The sequence below is a fragment of the Lepisosteus oculatus genome, chromosome 4 (assembly GCF_040954835.1).
Source record: "Lepisosteus oculatus isolate fLepOcu1 chromosome 4, fLepOcu1.hap2, whole genome shotgun sequence".
In the NCBI taxonomy this organism is placed as follows: Eukaryota; Metazoa; Chordata; class Actinopteri; order Semionotiformes; family Lepisosteidae; genus Lepisosteus; species Lepisosteus oculatus.
This window is the reverse complement of record NC_090699.1, coordinates 4,465,031-4,484,423: the sequence shown is the minus strand read 5'-3', so window position 1 is coordinate 4,484,423 and position 19,393 is coordinate 4,465,031. Positions and strand designations below refer to the sequence as shown.

General features: G+C 44.6%; 3 protein-coding genes and 1 long non-coding RNA gene across 7 annotated transcripts in view; 3 read left to right on the top strand and 1 right to left on the bottom strand.

The window, feature by feature from the left end:
• Positions 1 to 3,338, top strand: part of LOC107076383 (butyrophilin subfamily 1 member A1-like) — an 86,794-nt gene extending 83,456 nt beyond the window's left edge. For all 4 annotated transcript variants that reach the window (XM_069187898.1, XM_069187897.1, XM_069187899.1 and 1 more), the window contains one exon: positions 2,491 to 3,338. In XM_069187898.1, the coding sequence (XP_069043999.1) occupies positions 2,491 to 3,044 (554 nt within the window). In that variant the 3' untranslated portion in view covers positions 3,045 to 3,338. The remainder of the gene's footprint in view (positions 1 to 2,490) is intronic.
• Positions 1 to 19,393, top strand: part of LOC138238068 (butyrophilin subfamily 2 member A2-like) — a 168,947-nt gene that overhangs the window by 60,232 nt on the left and 89,322 nt on the right. The window lies entirely within an intron of this gene.
• The window catches only part of LOC138238196 (fructose-bisphosphate aldolase A-like), a 216,302-nt gene that overhangs the window by 195,338 nt on the left and 1,571 nt on the right, over positions 1 to 19,393 (top strand). The window lies entirely within an intron of this gene.
• On the bottom strand, positions 3,909 to 17,906 carry LOC138238078 (uncharacterized). The gene is made up of 3 exons (XR_011189264.1): positions 17,413 to 17,906; positions 10,072 to 10,304; positions 3,909 to 6,417 (listed from the first exon to the last, which is right to left on the bottom strand). It is a non-coding gene; the product is annotated as an uncharacterized lncRNA (long non-coding RNA).

Sequence of the window (19,393 nt, the reverse complement as noted above, 5' to 3'; positions counted from 1 at the left end):
TTATTTTTCTGTTTTTCTCCATGGTTAGGATTGTTTTTCTTTTTGTACAGTTTGTGGCCTTATTCATCTTGTTTGGTGTTTCGTCCCTCTTTTGCTTTGCTTTTCCATTGAAACTGCAGCTAAACTTTGTCTTTTTCCCACTGTGCTGCGCTAGGAAATGAGACCCTTCCCACTGCGCTCCCTGAGGCTGTGATTGATCTGGGAATAAACCTGAGAGCTGTGAGCTCTACTGAGACAGGCTGCAGTGATGGGGGTTCAGTAAGAGACTCAGTGGAGTGTTTGTCTCAGAATAGATCAGTCATTTCAACATCAGTTCATTAATCTCTACTGTCAGTAGAGATTGGGGTTTTTACCTCAGATTTGGGTTTGTCTTCACAGGGCAGGGGGAGTAAATTTAGCTTCTGTGTTTCCATATCAGACAGGTCTTTATCTCCTTAGTGTGACACAGTGACTGTGTGTCTAAGAATGTATGTGTGAAAAAAACTACTATAACAGTTGGGGATATGTAATTTGAATTGAGGGACTATTCCTAGGCCAATTGTAATACAATAAATAATGTATTTCCTGCCAAAATAAGAAGTTCAGTTACTCATGCCAGCACTGTGAAAGGAAGGGGCAGTAGAGTATTGAGCTGAGAATTGCCCTCCTCTCAGGACAGGGGGTAATTCATTCTGATCTCTCTTTACTGACAGTGTTTCAATGACATGAAGTCAGTCAGTGTCTCTGTGGCCTGTTTTCCTCAGAGCAGCTCAGACATGTCAGAGTCAGGTGCTCATGGTTAGTTTAAGAGGGGTATTTACTGGGGCTGTAGGGCTCCTCTTACTGGCCAGGGGTAATAACTTTGGGGCCATTCTCTCCAGCCCAGCTGGTGTTCTCACATGGTCCTGGTCATTAAGAGACCCAGTGGTGTGTTTCACTAAGAATGACACTGGAGTGTCAATATTATTTCACTAGTCCCACCAGAGTGAGTGTGTATTGGGGTGTTTGCCTGTTATATTGGGGACCTCGTTTCAAACAGGAGTGATCTAGAGGGTGTCTGTGTTTCCAGACTGATAGACTCTCCTGTGGAGTAAGTCAGTGTTTGACACTGTGTCCTGTTCTACACAGAACAAGTGTGAAATATCAGTGGAAGATGTTGTCATGTCGGCATCAGGGATTATGCTGCAGTTTCCACACTTGTCCAGGAGAGAGCACCCTTTCTCATCACAGAACTAATGCGGCTCCCTTTCTAGAAATGAGTCAGGTGTTTTCATAAATTCATGCAGGTGTCTGCGTCAGGCTTTCTAGGCTACAAGAGTAAAAAAATAAGAGCTGATAAGAGTCTTTGATCGTCACTTGATTGACAGGCAGATCAGCGAAAGAGCGATTAAAACCCCACATTCGCTCTGAACATGTATAAGCCCCGCCCCCGTCTCTCAGTGGTCAGAGCTCACTGATTGACAGCTGGTGTCTCCTATCAGAGAGGCGGACAGTGAGCGCGAGCAGTCTGAAGTCAGTATGAGCGCCTCTGTTTCTCTCGTCTTTCTCTCCGGGTTTCTGGATGTGTTATTTCTGCTTTAAACTGAACACTTTGGATATTTCTTCACATTTTCAATGTAAGTGTGGTGGGTTTTCTTACATTTCACAAGGTTTTGTTCTTTCCATTATATTTTTTCTGTAAAAAATGAGCATTATGCAGGTTTTTATAAATTCATGTAGGTAGCTGCGTCAGCCTTTCTAGACTCCAGGAGTAAAGAAAAAAATAAGACCTGAGAGGAAACTCTTTGATTTTCACTAAATTGACAGGCAGACAAAGGGAGAGTGTTTATTCAGTATTAAGAATTAAGAATTAAGAGTTAATACTGCTCCTACAGTCTCCTATAGGAGATTATTATTATTATTTCTGTTTAATCTGAATACTTTAGATATTTCTTCACATGTTCAAAGTAAGTGTGAAGTCCTTTATTTCAGCAAGGTTTTCCTTTTTCCATTATATTTTCTTCTGTAAAAACGAGCACTATGCAGTCTTTGAATTCAGCACTTTTTTATTCTGCGTCGTCAGGAAAATGGTCTCAGAGAAGATGAACGAGCTGCTGAACTGGGATTTGAAATAAACCGGTTTAACAGACAGGCTGTCCAGTTTCTTACAGTATACAGGTCGCTGTGGTGGGTTGTGAAGTGTTTGAAAGCGAGTGGTCGGGCTGTAGTTTCTCCTGCAGTCCGGTCGGTCCTGTGTTTATTAATAATGTCGTTTAAAAAATAAAGTTTCATCGCTGTGAAAACAAGTGTTTAATGTTTGTATTTAGAGGATATTGGGATCACTCCCATGTGTAACACTAGTGAAACAGTGAAGAAGATGTCGTTTCTCTGGAAGGGAAGAGCAGTCATTAGTAACTGACTGGTGTTTCTCTCTCGGTGTGTTTGGGGACAAAGACATTTCACAGTCTGATGGAGTTGAGTTGGACTGTGATTGGCAGGAGCCTGTTGTGATGTTTGTGTTTTATTCCCCAGATGCTGTGACTCTGGACCCTGATACAGCTCACTGTGGGCTCAGCCTGTCTGAGGATGGGAAGAGAGTGAGATGGGGACAGAGGAAGAGTCTCTCTGACAATCCTCACAGATTTGATGACTGGCCCTGTGTCGTGAGCAGGGAGGCCTTCACCTCAGGGAGACACTACTGGGAGGTGGAGGTGAATCGATACTGGAGAATAGGAGTGACCAGAGAGTCTGCAGAGAGGAAAGGGAGGTTCAGCTTCTCTCCCCAGCGGGGTTACTGGTGTCTGTACTCTGACTCTGACTGGTCTGGTTTCTCTGCTCTCACTGACCCTGAGACCCGTCTCCCCCTCAGTCTGCGGCCCAGGAAGCTGGGGGTGTGTGTGGATATTGAGGAGAGGAAGGTCTCGTTTTACACAGTGGAGTCCAGAGCTCATGTCTACACTTTCACTGACATGGTCTTCCCTCAGGGGGAGAAGATCTATCCTGTCTTCTGGACTCTGGATCAGTATAGAGACCTTGAGCTGCTGCCTGCTGTCAGTGTGGAGATTAAACCCGTCACTGACTCATGAACACAGGCTGACTCTCTCCCAGCTCTCTGTCCACTGCTCACACTGGGAGACGGGTTTACTGACGGGCAGTGAGATGAGGTCAGAAATATAGTAGTAATTGTAGAAATGATGATGTTGTGTCGTGTTTAATTTTTTAAATTTACTATAACACATTTAAACAGGAGAAAATAACATGTACGAGAGAGAGCGAGATAACGCGCTACCAGCCTGCTGTACTCCTGACTTGTAAATATCTCTGGAAACCCTGCTGTGTTTTTTTCTAAGTTTTAAGAAAATAAACTTTTAAAAATGAAATCCCATGTGAGTCTCTCCTACGCGCGCCGGTGACTGTGAAGCAGCCAGAACGGGGAGGGACCCGCTGACGTCACCACAGCCAGGAGGAATAGGGACTGTGACGCAGACAGGAAGTGGCTCAGGGTGGTTATGGGAGTTGTAGTTTGTAGGCAGCGCTGCTTCTGTTACCAGCTATAGCCAGTCTAATACCCGGCTCCCTTTAATACAGGGATTCATGACTATATTCAGTATTTTATGTTCGTGGGGTTTATTTTTACTGTTGTGGTTTGTTTAATGTGAGAGAAGTTTTATTTGATCTCTGATCGTGATCCAGGGAAAAGTGGACGCTTCTTTCTAGTCTTTTCTTTATATTATTTCCCAATAAAGTTTGGCAATGAGCCAGTGAAAGCTCTGCTTTCCTTCATATGAAGCCCAAAAGTTTGTTGGTAGCGGCGAGTTTTTTTTCTTCACGGACAGGTAGCTCCTGTGTCATGAGAGGTAGTTTTGACACACTCCCTTGTGCGCTGGTTAGTTTGGTCATTGTGAGACGCTCCCTAGAGCAAGCGGGTTAGAAGATGGCGACAGACCTGCTGCTCTAGTAAGAAGTGAAGTTAAATTCATTCCTGGTGTTGTGTTCAACTGTGTTTAATATATATAAACTAACCCAAAACACAGGAGACTGCACCGGGAGACTACTGCACTGCTCCGGCAGTTCATGTATTCAGCAGGATGAGCATCATTATCTGAGGGATTATTTTTGAAACTTTGGCATGTACAGTATATATATATATTTCATTTCGCTTATTTTTGTTCCTCTGTCCTGGAACAAAATGCGCTACAATTCATTAGTTGTTCAACTTTTGTTTTAATCCTAGCCGTGTCCAAACTCTCAGAACAAACTGAAAAGCTCCTAATTCTGCATCTCCGACCACATCTGAAATATTTCACTTTGTTCACTTTGTGACGCAGTGCTGTACCGTGGAAAACACTTTTGACAAAATGAATATCGAACTTCGAGCTGGTAAATATTTTCTTAGAAATACATTTTATTATCCAAATAAATTAAACCGCTTGACTAAAATGTCACTGTGACTAAAATGTTGTAAAAACAATGTTGTAAAAAGTCTGTTCCATATCAGATGGGTCTCAACTAAAATACTTATAACTTATATACTTATATAATACTTATATACTTAAATACTTCATTATAATTAAAAGTAAGACTATAATTAAAATTTAGTCCACTAGACTAAATTAAATGTTGGTGACTAGAAAGTGACTGACTAATAGATACTGACAGACTGAAGGAACTGAGTCTCTTTAGACTGAAGGGAGTCTCCCACACTGAGAGGCTGAAGGAACTGAGTCTCTTTAGTCAGAGGGGAATGTCCCACAGTGAATCTAGTGAGGCTGTATGTAGTGAAGGAGTCTGTACAGTAAAGTCTCAGTTCAGTTATTGGTTCTATAGTTTTACATTTAGAGATGCGCAGTTAAAACAAACTCAGTTTTTCCATTATTAAAGCACAAATGTTTTTGCAAAATGTATGATGTTTTTCTGTGTCTGGCAATAACATTTCTGTAATTAGCTATCAGCTGACAACTATATTTACTGCACAGGACCTCCCACAGGTCATGTTAATGGTCTGTCTTTTGATGGTGTTGAGGTGCTGTATCCCCTGTGTGTTCAGGAAAGGAGAAGGAGGAGAACTCATAGACTCACAGGACACTTCCAGGAGAGAAGCTGTGCAGGACGTTGCTCTGAGACTCCTGTCAAGATTCTGATCACCCAGTAAATAAACCTGTGAACTTTGATTTGACTGTTTTTTTTCCTAAATAATGCTTTTGAATATGTAGTAATGTGGTTTTACATGAATTAATGTTATACTTTAATAATTTTAAATTTTAAAGACTGCTCAATTTAAAAGCTTTTATAACTTTATCACAATCAAGTAATTATGGTATCTTTATATATGTATATATATATGCTATTTTTATATACATGATTTAAAAGGGAAGTACTGGACATATTTTAAAAAGTGGTCCCCCATACATTGACATTTTTTTCTTACCATGATCAATCACCCCTATTAATAAAGTTTGTTTATAAACGATTGTAGTCTGTCGTTTTCATGTAATTTAACACTGACCAAAATATATAAGAGGATCCACAAGCAACATCGTGTCTGGAGATCATGTGCAAAGTCATCTTGGTCTACAAGTTGGCTAAATTCTTTTTATTCCTGTAACCAAAATGTGCACTGATTTCTGTGCAACATGTTATTGTCTTTGAAAAGACAATATATATGTTAAACATGTGAGTCTGCCTAATATTATGAGCTCTGCAAATGTTTTTCTCCTTAATAGCACTGGTACTTCTGTCAGTTGAAAACAGGACAGAATGAAACTTTTAAAAATCAAAAACTGCCCCTTATAACCCGATGAAGATGTGTTTAACTGCTGTGAGCTCTTCTGTCTGTGTTGCACCAACTCAACAAGTAGATCTGTTGCTCAGTCTGACCCTCCTATCAGATCAGGGTTTGTCCTGGAGGGAAGTGGTTCTGTTGCTCAGTCTGACCCTCCTGTCAGATCAGGGTTTGTCCTGGAGGGAAGTGGTTCTGTTGCTCAGTCTGACCCTCCTGTCAGATCAGGGTTTGTCCTGGAGGGTCAGTAGCTCAGCGCTGCCCCCTGTGGCCAGAGAGCTGTGGGGAAACAGACCACAGAGAGCAGCCTGTTTCTCTGGGAGACTCAGCTCTTGCTCTCCTCTGGGTCATGACCTCAGATGCTCAGGTCTCTGGACGATTCGCAAGGAGGAATCTAGTGATCAGGATGGGCTAAAGTCCTCCTCTGTCCTGCTCTGATGGGCCAGATCCTCAGATCTATGATCTATTAGTGATCTAGTGATCAGGATGGGTGAAGGGTGATCCTGTCTTGTGTTCTGTAGCTGGTCATGCGCTCTGTCGGTCTCCTGCTCAGCCGGGTCGCCCTCAGCACCACCACCTTCACATCCTGTTGACCTCTGACCCCGCTCTTCCCTCCTCTGGACAGGGGAAGGTGACAGTAAACCTCACGATGCAGAATGACCTGAAAGTCCCTCTTGTCTCTGTAATAATCACAACAGCGCGTCAGTGGGCTGCAGGTATAAACAGTAACACTAATAGAAATGAGAGCTGTGTCAGTGTGAGAGATCTGTGAGCATAGTGGACTCTCTACAGCAGAGGAGCAGGAGATTCAGTTTTCTTGAGCTCAGGACTCCCAGCAGCACAGTGCTGCTCGGCACCGGAGAACAGCCTCCTTCGGGTCTCAACAGCTGAAACATGGTGTTTCTTTCCTTTTCAGCATGGAATACACCCTGACTTCTCCCTGTGCAGCCTACACACGCTGTCACAGCTCCCTGCTGGAAGTACTTCAGCCCACCTCTGCTGCGACCCACTGTGCCTTCCTCTAAATCTTCTTCCAGATCCCTTCATCATTCCTCCTCCTCCTCTTCTCTGGGCTACTTGCCCTCTTCTCTCACCACCTGAGGGGACGGTTCCAGATCACCCAGGTGACCTCTTGTACCCCCAGCAACCTCATTTACTGGATCTCCTGCAAACACTGCCCAGCCATCTACATCGGGGAAACAGGAAGGAGACTCGGAGACGCTTCAGAGAACACGTCAGGGCTGTGAAGATGAAAGATTTCTCCAAGCCCCTAGTTTCTCATTTCACCTCAGACAGCCGTGATCACACTGATCTCTTTGTCTGTTGTTCTCCTGTGCTGTTGAATCTGTACTGTCTGCCCCGTCTTTCTCACACCCGAAGAAGGCTCCTCAGCTGAAACATTCTCTTTTTCAGCAGGGAATAAACCTTTACTGGTTCCTTTGCAGAGAAAACGTCTGGTGCTGCCTTTTCCACTTTAAAGTTACCCTCCTGTGGAAGAACTTTCACCTTGAACATTTGCTCAAACACGCAGACACAAACTGAATGACAATACAAAGTGTATTTGCAAAAATAGTGATTACAAACGTTAAAAAACGTGCTTGCAAGATCATGGTAATAAACTGTTAAATGAAAACTAACTCTCTCTGGGCAGTACACTGCGAGGGGCACTGCCCACCAGAACTTCACAGGGGCAAAGTCACATAGCTAATTCACAGCTGGATACAATTCTACCTTGCCTCTTGAAACTCAAAATCCAGACATTTGTCAACATATTTACTAAAATGTCCATCTCGGTGATCTCAGTGTGTTAATGTCACACTGACACAAACAGAGCTGCTGTAATAGGATGGTGGGTTTCTGTTCAATTAAATAAAGCTACAGGACAGATTTTAAATTCTTCAAGCAATAATTTGCTGTTTGTCAAAATCAGCTACTTTGTGAGCAGTACGGGACTTTCCATGTAAGAATTAAGAACCAAAGGGATCACTCTAAGGTTAGATTCCAAGGTGAAAAGACGCGTCTCAGCGTGTCTGCTCTGTAACTCTTCACTTTCCAGCTCGTCATTCATTATTTATTATTAATGTTATTGATAATATCTTCCATATCGCAATAAAATTGAAATGTTCTTCCAAGTGTAAAAAGAGGCAATACACAATGTGTCTCCTCTATAACTCTTACGTTTACAGAAAAATTCCCCCCGAGCCACACAACATTGTCCAAAATTGCCCTTCTTGTGTCTAATAACCCTGTTGCAAAATAGAACAGCGCACGGGTCCTTGTCTAAAGTTAACTTGTTTATCGCTGAACAGCACACACGATGCCTGCTGGAGTTGAGCAGTTTCATGTACAGTATATCATCCTCTGCAACACTTCTAGTTCAGCACGATTTGTGTGATAAGCACATTCATGTCATGTCAAATGTCAAAATGTCAAAACTTTACCAAAATGTATTTTAGCTGCTTACTTACATGACTCCATTTTAATTTTACTATCAGTATAACTTTTAGTTTTACAATAACAGTGGTGTTCTTACTACGTATTCTTAGAAAAGGATAAAACACTATAGCTTTTTATGAAAGCTTTATAATGTTGGAACAAGCAAGTTAAAACCAGAATCCACTGTACGTTACCAAGTTAAAGACCTTGATGCATAAAATATTTATGAAGAAGGTGAAAGGTTGTGTACTTTTGTCCAACTGAACAATCTTGCTTTTATAAAATATACCAACCTTTTAATCAGTGTAATGTTTAAGATGCTGTAATACACAGTTTAAAATGATTAAAAGTCTCAACAGTATACAACTGTAATTCTGTAATTGGAAAAAGATTGTCCCTCAGCAGTGACCGGGAGTTTTCTGGCGACAGCCCAAATGCCAAGGAAAGATATGAGTCACCTGCAGCAGCAAGAGTTTAAACCAGGAAGAGAAAATCTGAGGACATTTCACTGGTCTCATTACACTGGCTGCCTGTGTCTTTCAGGATTGATTAAAAAAAACTAAATTGGATATAAGGCTCGGGACGATCTTGCCCTTCCTACGTTTCAGAATGCTTGTCACCCTAATCCCCATTCGTCATCTCAGATCCTCGAGCACTGGCCTGCTCCTTGTTCCCAGGGTGAAATGCAGGAGAACTGGTGAGGGACCCTTCTGCTCCTATGCACCAAAAATACGGAACACCTTACCGATAGAGATACGCCAGGCTAGTAGTGTGGAACATTTAAAAAAATACTAAAAACACACTTTTTGAATATGGCTTTATCATAATCTCTTCTTTACTAATCACTACTAATGACTAGCTTAGTATTTGTTTCTTTTTGCGGTATTCTGGGGTGGCCACTGGGTACAAAGTCCTCTGCAGCCGCCTTGATGCTGGAAGTCTGATGAAGGCTACGGCTGCGATGATACCTGCAGAAATGAATTGTTACGTTCCACATCCCTCCTCTAGAGGGCACTCCTACCCTTTTCGGTTACGAATTAGCTTTATTATTTCCCGGTTCTCATTTGTATTTTGCTATAAAAGCCCAGCATCTCCACAGTTCCTGGCTCAGCTTTGGAAGACAGACGTCCGAAGGTCCGCCTATCACCGGGCTCTGGAGAAGCCCGAGGGCACAGGCCTTATCCCCAGACATCCTGACCTCTGAGCCTGGGGCTCGAGCACCTGGTCCCATTAAGGTTTCAGTCCTGTTTCCCCTTCTGGGGATTTTAAATGTCTGCGTCTCGGATGGACCTCCGGACCCTGGTTCACTCGGACTGTTCCTCGACTCTCCTCCTGGATGTGCCTTGGACCTGGTGGCTCTGATTGATTCCCCCTGCAGCGGATCACTGTAATCACCTCATAGACCCTCATGTGTGTCCCCTGATGTCCGTCTCCAGACTCTTCCGGATGATACCGTCGGACATAGGGTCTTTACAACACCCGGCTCTCGTGACATGAATCTTCTAAGACTTTTCATTATGTGTAGAGATTAAGGAATAACTACGACACAGTTCATTACTGTAGAATGGCCAGGAGGGGCTGGGCGGTCTTTTGGCCTTGGAACCCCTAGAGGTTTATTTTCTCCAGCATCCTCGCCGGCTGGAGTTTCTCTTTTCCTCTCCTCCCTGGCCATCTGACCACAGCTCATGTTCTCAAATCAGACACCATGTTCTGTCATTTTATTTGTTTATTAAACTGTAATTTAATTTTAGTTTAATTTTGTTTGTAAAGCACTTTGAGCTATGGACCTGCGATGGTTGCACTGGGGTCACCTGGCGGTGGCCCTGTGACAGCTGCTCAAACAGATCCTCACTAATAGCGGACTTCTCAGAGCTAAGGGTGAGGACTGCATCACCCACCTGCGCTCCTGCCATCTAGACCCCTCCCACCACTGCGGGGTGGTGGTCCTGAGCCCCCCTTTGGTACCAGGGTGCACAGAGGAAACTCCTTTTCATCAGCGAGGAGATCCGCTCCTCTTCAGGGATGAAGAGGGGCTGTGCTTCACCTGGCGGGCCGGGCGGCTGCTCGGAGCACCACTCCTGCGGCAGGGAGGCTGTGAGGGCGCTGGCTGGGGCAGGACTTCCCTGTATATCTGGGGAGCCAGAAGAGACATTTATTTCTTGTCCGGAGGGATCAGAGGGAACCTCCACATCAGCTACTGTGTTCTGTGGGTGCTGGGTGAGCGCAGTATAGCCATTGACCCCCCTTTCCTTCTGTACAACAGGCTTAGGGGTCTTGACCTGAGCCACCATTTCCCTTGCTGGCAATCCAGCCAGTGGAGCAGGTCCTGGCCAATGAGCAGCCACCACCTTCACTGGCCCCAGCATAAGCGGTACCCACACTCTGTGTGATCCTGGCCTGATCTTGTGTGTAGCTGGATATTTCTAATGCACCAGGTTCCACTCTAACTCTCATGCCCTTTCCTTTTGCTATCTGTTTGAGTTTGCCGAATAATCCCGATGACATCAAACACATTTCAGCCCCAGTGTCAATCAGTGCCTCCCTGTGTAAGACGTCTCCAATGGCAGCTTCCCCGGAAGTCATCTAGAGCCTGCATCACTCTGACTTCAGGGGTGGAGTCAGCCCTGAGTGGGAGTGGCTAACATCATCCAGGCAGGAACCCTTCCACCCAATCAGACTGACTGAGGGAGGGGCAGGGGGCGGGGCTATGCCTCCTCCAGTGGAGGGGGTGTGTGTCCCCCTCTCCAGAGGTGGCGAGTCTCAGTCCATTTACACTTCCGGCAGCCTTGGAGAAAGGTCGTCCCTGTCCTGACTTCTCAAGTAAAGCTTGTCCAAGCCTGGCTATCAACTCCTCTTGCTTAGCCTTTCTGCTAGCTTGCTCTAGCCCTTTCCCTCCCCCGGTGCCCTCCCGGTGTTTAGGACGCTTGGTGCGGTCCTGTGCTTTCTGATGGGGCTTGTTGGATCAGGGGTCTCTGCCCCCTCAAGCTGGAGGGAATGGTCAACCCCGCCGGCTCTCACGGCAAACAGCTGCTTCAGCAGCGTTTCTCTCTGAGGGACTGTGGACCTCATTCTCCCAGGCTTTCTGGGCTGATCTCCTCATATCAGTCATTTTCATGGTCTGTTCATCAGCAGGCATCACGATCATTTCTCTGACTGACGGGTGGAGATTGGCAAGGAATAAGCCCTTGAAATTTGCTCTTCACAACCCTCATAATTTTGCCCTGCAAACTAAGTGCGTCTAAGTCTCTTGTAATATTCGTGAGGGGACTCAGCTCTCTTGTGGTTAACATGATGGGCGCCAGCTATGGCAGATGTCTGGTTGATAAACACACTGTACTCTTGGATCATGGCTCGGCACAGCTCCTCAAAGTCATTACAGACCTCTTTCCCTGCCTAGCCATCCACTCATGTACGGCTCTGCTGGTCGTTTCTCTCCCCAGCAGCACCTTCTCTTGTTCTGTGGCACCTGGCACAAACTGCAGTGAGTACCTGAGCTCATCGATGTAACTCTCAACATTACTCTCTGACACTGTCAGGTCCAATCTCTCTATATCCTTCACCAGCTGTCTCAGCGAATGGAGGTTCATTTTCCTAGCTTCTCTGCTGACACAGGGATGGTGGAGATTGTGGTCAGGAGGTCTGTGCCCTAATTGAATCTCCCTAGCGTTCAGGGCTCGGCGATCTACCCCACGATGACCCTGGCCAGGAGAACTCTCTCTCAGGCGGAGCCCTTCGCTCCCGGCTAACCGAGCGCTCCGGACTGCTCCGGTGAGGAACGCCTGCTCTGTCTCAACTGTTTGGCTTCCCGGAGGGCAGCATCCAGTTCCTGTCTGAGCATCTTCATCCTCATCTTCATCACTGACGCGTAACGAGTCCTTGCATGTTTTATGGGTGCGTTCATATAAACTCTCCAGTTCCCTTTCCTTTTCAGGCAGGCTCGCCTCCAGTCCTCTCCCAGCCTTCTCAGTGACAGTTTTCTCAACAGATAAGTCCTCTAGTTTCACCGAAACGTCTGCGGTGGTTTTCACATTGTTCATTGTATTTTCTCTTTTCCTTGATTAGGTCTAATAATTCAACTCCAGCTCAGTTTGATACCTCTCCAGTTCACCCTGAAGCGTTTGAAACTTCGATAACTTGGACAAAGACTATTCAAGTTGTCTACTGGGGATTAGAGTGAACCTAGACAGGACCTGAACTGTGTTCACAGAACCTTCCTTAGTAAGCTGGTTCATTGCCTCAGCTAAAAGTTCTGCCTGAATTTTCTCAATTTCGTCAAAGTTCAGCTTCACAGTACTGTCCCAGTAGTCAGGATTGTCGCTGCTAGAGAGAGTACTTACAACAGACTCTAATTCAGACATTTTAGCAGCCATCGCTGTTACTCAGGAAAGCTTTTAAGTACAAAACCACAGTTCTACCACAGAGCACCACATATCAAATACACAACCAACCTGATAGATCGCAAAAGTTCACAGATCAGCCTGCACAGCACTGTAGCTTAACAATCAAGCACACTGCACTACACATTGAAGAGTAAGGGGAGCTGTTTCTTTCTCTCAGCTCGTGTACAGAACCCGCGGTGCTCCTCTCACACTGACTACTCTGTGCCATTGACTTACATTTCAATCTGCACCATCCTCACTCTGAAACATCCCCTACAGCAAATGTAGGGGTTTTGTGCATTTACTGGGACAGTTATGAATTGGTGCAGTGAATTAATTGTAGCAGTAAATCACAAGATGATTCTTTGATGGCTATTAGAAAATAGCAACACACACATGGATTCTAGTACATGAGATACATTTATTAAAACATAAAACTGTGAATAGTGAGGGTTAGCAGAGTACAATAGGAGTACAATAGGTATATATTCAATCACAAAGAGTGTTACTTCCCAGTGTGTGGTCTATGTGTGGTTTTCTTGTTTGATTGTTCTCCCTCCCCCATTGGTCCATCATTACACCGCTGTTTCCGCATGACATCATCTTCAATTAGCTTCTCGACCAATCACAACTCATCTTATTCAGTATAAAACATGGAGGCCCTCAGAAGGAAAAGGCCTTTTGTTTGACTTTGGTCCCACTTGGGTGGTGTTCTTTTGTATAGCTTCGGCTTTGATGTTTTGCTGGTTTCGGTTCGTCTCTTTGTACTTTCGTTTGTTTGTGTTTATCCTCATTTCGCCATTATCTTGCCCACACTTATTGTATCAACCTCCGTGTGTTTTTGTACCCTGTTACTTGTCTACTCTTATTTGTATTCGTACGTCACATGTATTTCTGTCAACTTCTGTGTAGAGTTAGTTTAGGTTGTTGGGTACATTTTGCACACACATAGTTGATTCTTGTATTAGTAACACTAGTTTAGTACGGGTGAGTGCTGTTTGTCTTGTGTGGTTTTGGGTAGTCAGTGGAGGTTAGCTAGGGTGTTGAAGACCGTGTGTTTCGGGTTTTCTTCTGTAGTCAGGTCAGCTTTCCCTCACTTTCTTAACCAGCTCCATTTTGTTTCTTTTCTTTGGCACAACTCTAGTTCCCTCTCCCTGTGTGTTATTGTGTCCTATCACATACCAGTCACTTATTCACCTTAAAATCATCACTTCTGTACCGACCCTTGTTGACACGCTTCCTAGTCCCTCACCAGAACCCACCTGCTTCCAAAATTATCCTAACTGTTACACCCCTTTACCCCTAGACACTTGGGGTCGTAACAACATGAATATTAATAGAGAGTCTCAGGATCAGAGTCATTTTCAGATACTGATACATACGTGATTGGACACACCTTGAGTCCAGGTCAGGACCATGACCAGAGCCAAAAAGACAGGAATAATGTTACACAACAGAACAACCCCTTCAGAGAGCAACTCTCATCAACCCCAACACCGTGGTCACCACCACCTGCGCCCCCAGCAGTGCCCCCTCCCTGGGACACACTGTCCTGCTGCTGGCTGTCCTGTCCCTACTGCTGACCGCCTCTTAACAGGTAATGGGGATCCCCTCCACCCCACCAGTGGGCAGCCTCACCTGGATGATGCAACAGTAACCATAGTGTGCCAGTACACTCCGCACACACCAGCTCTCAGTGAGGAGGAGAGCAGAGGGGATTATTAGGAGGCCATGATTGGTAAAGGCCAGAGTTAGGAAATTTGGCCAGGGCACCAGGGTAACACCCCAACTCTTTTCAAGAAACATCCTGGGATTTCTAATGACCAAAGAGAGTCAGGACCTCGGTTTTATGTCTCTTCTGAAAGACAGAGCTTTTTTTTTAAAAACTATACTGGGGTATTAGGACCCACATGGACCGCAGGGTTAGTGCCCCCTGCTGGCCCCACTCACACCTCTTCCAGCAGCATCTTTACTTTTTCCCAGGAGGTCTCTCATCCAGGTACTGACCAGGCTCACACTGCTGAGCTTCAGTGGGCTGCCAGATGTGAACTGCAGGGTGACATGGCTTCTGGCCATTTCTTTCTAACCTGTCAAGCTCACTCCACAGGAGCACATAGCAGATGAGATTCCACAGCTGCCAACTGTATCTCTTGATAAGGTCCCGTTTCACCCTGTTAACAGCACAGCATGTGGGCAGTCAGCACGAGACACATAGGACCCAGCTCCAGTCCTGGAGTCCTGCAGGTTTCCTGAGACCATGTCTCCATGTGCACAACGGTCTTGAGCCCTTCATGTGTGTGTCCTCGCTCAAGCCTGCAAGGGCTCGGGGTGCCCCATTTCTACATTTGTGTTTCTCAGGTGCACCTCAAATGGGCCCTTACTGGGAGAAACTCCGCTAAAGGAAATCACCCCCCAATTCCTCACAGAGTGGAGACGTGAATTGTTCTGGCCTATCAAAGCGCCGAAGAGTTGCCATGGGGAATAAAATATTCATCATATTTAATAGTCCACAGTTCTAAGGTGTTGCCAAGTTTACTTTTTTTTTTTGTTTCCTGTGAATGAACATGCTACATCCTCGTACTGTCGTTTCTGTACTGGGACAGACGAGATGAACTGTATTCAGTAGTACAAAGCTTTGAATAAACAGAGAGCAGTAGGGCCAAGTCTTTCTTAGTTTTCTTTGCTTGTCTTGAGTTGAGCCTGCTCTGGATGAATGAACATGATGGGTCACTACTATTGCACAGGGATAGAGGAGATGACATTCAATTTCAACATACTGCGAGCGGTGAAAGAAAAATTATTTCAACAATGAACTGCCGACACACACAGCCTCTGGAAAAAGAAGCATCAACTACAGACACCCTTCTTCCCCTGAGCCCTGTGACTAGCGAGGAGGGACTGAGGGCTCAGTTCAAGAACTGGGACACAGACAAGCAAACTTCGGAGATGGAAGTAATTAGACCACATTTTCACAAGGCATATCTGCAGAATATATGAAATATTAAAATACTCGGAGTTGTTCTTGACAGGTAATGATAAAAATGTGAAGAATCTACAGATCCAGCCATTCAAACTGAGGGAGGGATGCTGCAGTCATTCGCAGTGCACCATCTGCAAGGTACCGCAATGTACCATGTTTTTAAATGCCTTGCAGAACCGCCAGGTGGAGCTGGGAAAGTTTAACGTCTCATGTGCAGCATTTGGGCTGTTGCTAAAAAACACCCGGTTTCGAATCCTGGTCATTGCTGAGGGACAATCTTTTACCAATTACAGAATTAAAGTTGTATACTGTTAGACTTTTAATAATTCTAAACTGTTTTACAGCATGTTAAACATTAAATGGATTAAAAAGTAGGTATATTTTGTAAAAGCAAGATTACTCAGTTGGTCAAAAGTATACAGCAGTATTCCACCGTCTTCATAAAGATTTTATGCATCAAAGTATTCAACTTGGTAACACAAGTTACCCGTTTCCAAAACAACCACTTGTGATATTTTAGCTGCTTAGTTACATGATTCCATATTAATTTTACTATCAAGGGGTATTAAATCAGCACAACTTCTTTTACAATAACAGCAAGTGGTGCTCTTACTACGTATTCTAAGAAAAGGATAAAACATTATACAGTAACTTTTTATGAAGTTCAGTACATAAACTGTATATGATGTCAGAACAAGCAAAGTAAAACCATAATCCACCGTAAGTCACCATTTAAAGACTTTGAAGCATAAAATATTTACGAAGAGGGTGGAACTGTTGTGTACGTTTTCATATTTAGCTATCACTACCATCTACTGTGTGTACATTAGGTATGTATTACATTACAGTTCTGTTATTTTCTGCTGCCACAAAATCCTCTGAATTTTCTCTATGTGGATGTAAACCTGAAAGAGGCACATCACGTTCACAAGCTCCAGTATAATAACAGTTTAAAATTAATAAGTCTAAACAGCGTACGACTTAATTCTATAATTGGAAAAGGATGGTCCCTCAGCACTGACCAGGAATGGAAACCGGTGTTTTCTGGCAACAGCCCAACTGCTCCACGAGCCACGTTAAGCTTCATTGCTCCACCTGGCGGTTTTACAGAGCACTGCAGTCAGACCACTGAAACTTTCTAAATAGCTGCGGTCTCCCGCAGTATCTCGCAGCCGCTGGAGTGAACTACTGCAGTCTCCCTCGCTCATTCGGAATAGCTGGATCTGTACAGCAGCGTGCAAAATGTCGGAGTTTTCGACATTTGTTACAAACTTTCCCATAAACTGGGCACTGTCTAGGAGAGAGCTGTAATCCGCTACGTCCACATGCACGCTTTGTGTATGCGTTTGTTTATTACCGTTTTATTTCTCTCAGTAATTACATGCTTTTTTATTTCATTTTTTGGTCACCACGCGTACAGTTTTCTTCCTGCACATCGCTTTTACTGCTTCGGCTGCCCGCATATTCGGACGGCTTTTTCCACATCCAAATCTTGCTCTCTTAGCAACCTTCCCCTGAATACATTATCTTTTATTACAGGTTCTGTTAACTCTCCACACTCACGTTTTGCTCCGTATTCGCTACTCAGATATCGATCAATCGTTTCACCTGGTTTCTGTGCACAAGTGGAGAATCCGTGTCTCTCATAAGTCACATTTCGTTTCGGAAGGCAGTATTTTCACACGTATCCAGTATAACTTCTAACTTCACGTGTTCTCGGGCTTCAGACTGAAAGCTGTTCTAAACCTCCGGCGCTTCCTCCCCGATTATATGTAATAAAATGGACGCTTTCGTTTCATCACTTCTTTCATCCGCAACAACTGCCGATGAATACACTTCGAATCGCTGTTTAAATCGATTCCAGTTTCCAGCAGTATTACCTGAGGACTGCAGACTGGGGGCGGCTGGAACTTCTCCAGTTTCACCGGAGTTTTCTTCCCTTTGTTCAGTTTGCTGCAATTCCTTCCCCGACCCGTGTTTACTGCAGCAGGACCGCCTCTGACACCATATCGTGATTAAGGGTTCGTTTATATAAAAATATATCCAACACAAGGAATGTGTTTAACTTACCTTTCTAATTGAACGGTGATTCAGCAGTTCGCTCACGGGTCAGCCACCTGCGATCTCACGCACTAGCTTACTCCAGGGAGTGTCTCACAATTACTAGACCAACTAAAACACAAGGGAGTGTGTTAAAACTACCCATCATGACAACCCCTCTGTGTCTCTCCAGTGTCCAGCTCTCCTCTGTCCAGGAGCTCTGTAGTGGGTGGTCAGGATGCATCAGAGGGAGAGTGGCCCTGGATGGTTTATCTTCAGATCACTCCTGTCAACGCGAAACCTGGAGAGTATTTTGAATGTGATGGCTCCCTGATCAGTAGTCGCTGGGTTCTCACTGCAGCACACTGCCCAGAACTGTGAGTAACTACAACTCTACTTTACCCAAAATATAATAATAATAATAATAATAATAATAATAATAATAATAATAATAATAATTATTATAATAATTATAATAATTTCTTACACTTATATAGCACTTTTCTGGACACTCCACTCAAAGCGCTTTACAGATAACGGGGATCCCCTCCACCACCAGCAGTGTTTGCTCTCTCCCTCTCTCTCTCTTTCTCTCTCTCTCTCATTACAGGGTGACTCTGGGGGCCCTCTGGTGTGTAAAGAGAACAACAGATGGGTTCAGGTCAGGGTTGTGAATTTTATAACCAGTGAGAACTGCAAAGCCCCCAACACCCTCAGGGTCCTTACCAGGGTGCTCAGCTTCAGGCCCTGGATCAAGAAGAATACAGGTGTTTGAAGCTTCACCTGATGCTGGGGAACAGCGCCCCCCTGCTGCTTCAGAAGCTCAGTGCAGGCTCTTCAGTTCACAGATCTGACTCTGTTTGTAACAAGAGCAGATTATCTCACCGGCTGCACAGTTCCTCTCCCCCCTCCGATCCCTCCCCCTGCGACTCTTGGCTCTGCTCTGCCTGCTGTGAGAGATCACTTGTACTGAGACTCAATAAAGCTCCAGTCATTCAGACTCCTGTGAACTAGCAAGGAGAGGATGACCTCAGGAATAGTGATTGTGTAAATTTTATCATTTAAATTATATTAAAGAGAAAGAATATTGCTGTGTACATTTTCATATTTAGCTATCATTACCATCTGTGTGTACATTAGGTATGTATTACATTACAGTAGTGTTATTATTTTCTGCTACCAAAATTTACCTTTGAATTTTCTCTATGTGGATGTAAACCTGAAAGAGGCACATCACATTCACAAGCTCCAGTATAATAACAGTTTAAAATTAACGAGTCTAAACAGCGTACAACTTAATTCTATAATTGGAAAAGGATGGTCCCTCAGCACTGACCAGGAATGGAAATCTGTGTTTTCTGGCATCAGCCCAACTGCTCCACGAGCCACGTTAAGCTTCATTGCTCCACCTGGCGGTTTTACAAAGCACTGCAGTCACACCACTGAAACTTTCTAAATAGCTGCGGTCTCCCTCGCTGGCACCGGCTTTTATAAGACACTCTGGGGCTCCTGTGTCTTTACACACCTGCACTGGCTTTTATAATAAACTTTATTTTATATAGCGCCCTTAAAGCGTTGGTGTGTTATTGTGCTACCCCTAGAAGTGGTCTTAAAGTGAGCTGCAGTTTTCCTGCTGTGCCTGAGCACCATGGGGGCACTGTTTCTCACTGGAATAATTCTACTGAGCTGCAGTTCCCCTGCTGTGCCTGAGCAACATGGGGGCGCTGTTTCACACTGGAATAATTCCTTTGTGCTGCGGTTCCCTTGCTGTGCCTGAGCACCATGGGGGCGCTGTTTCTCACTGGAAAAACTCCTTTGAGC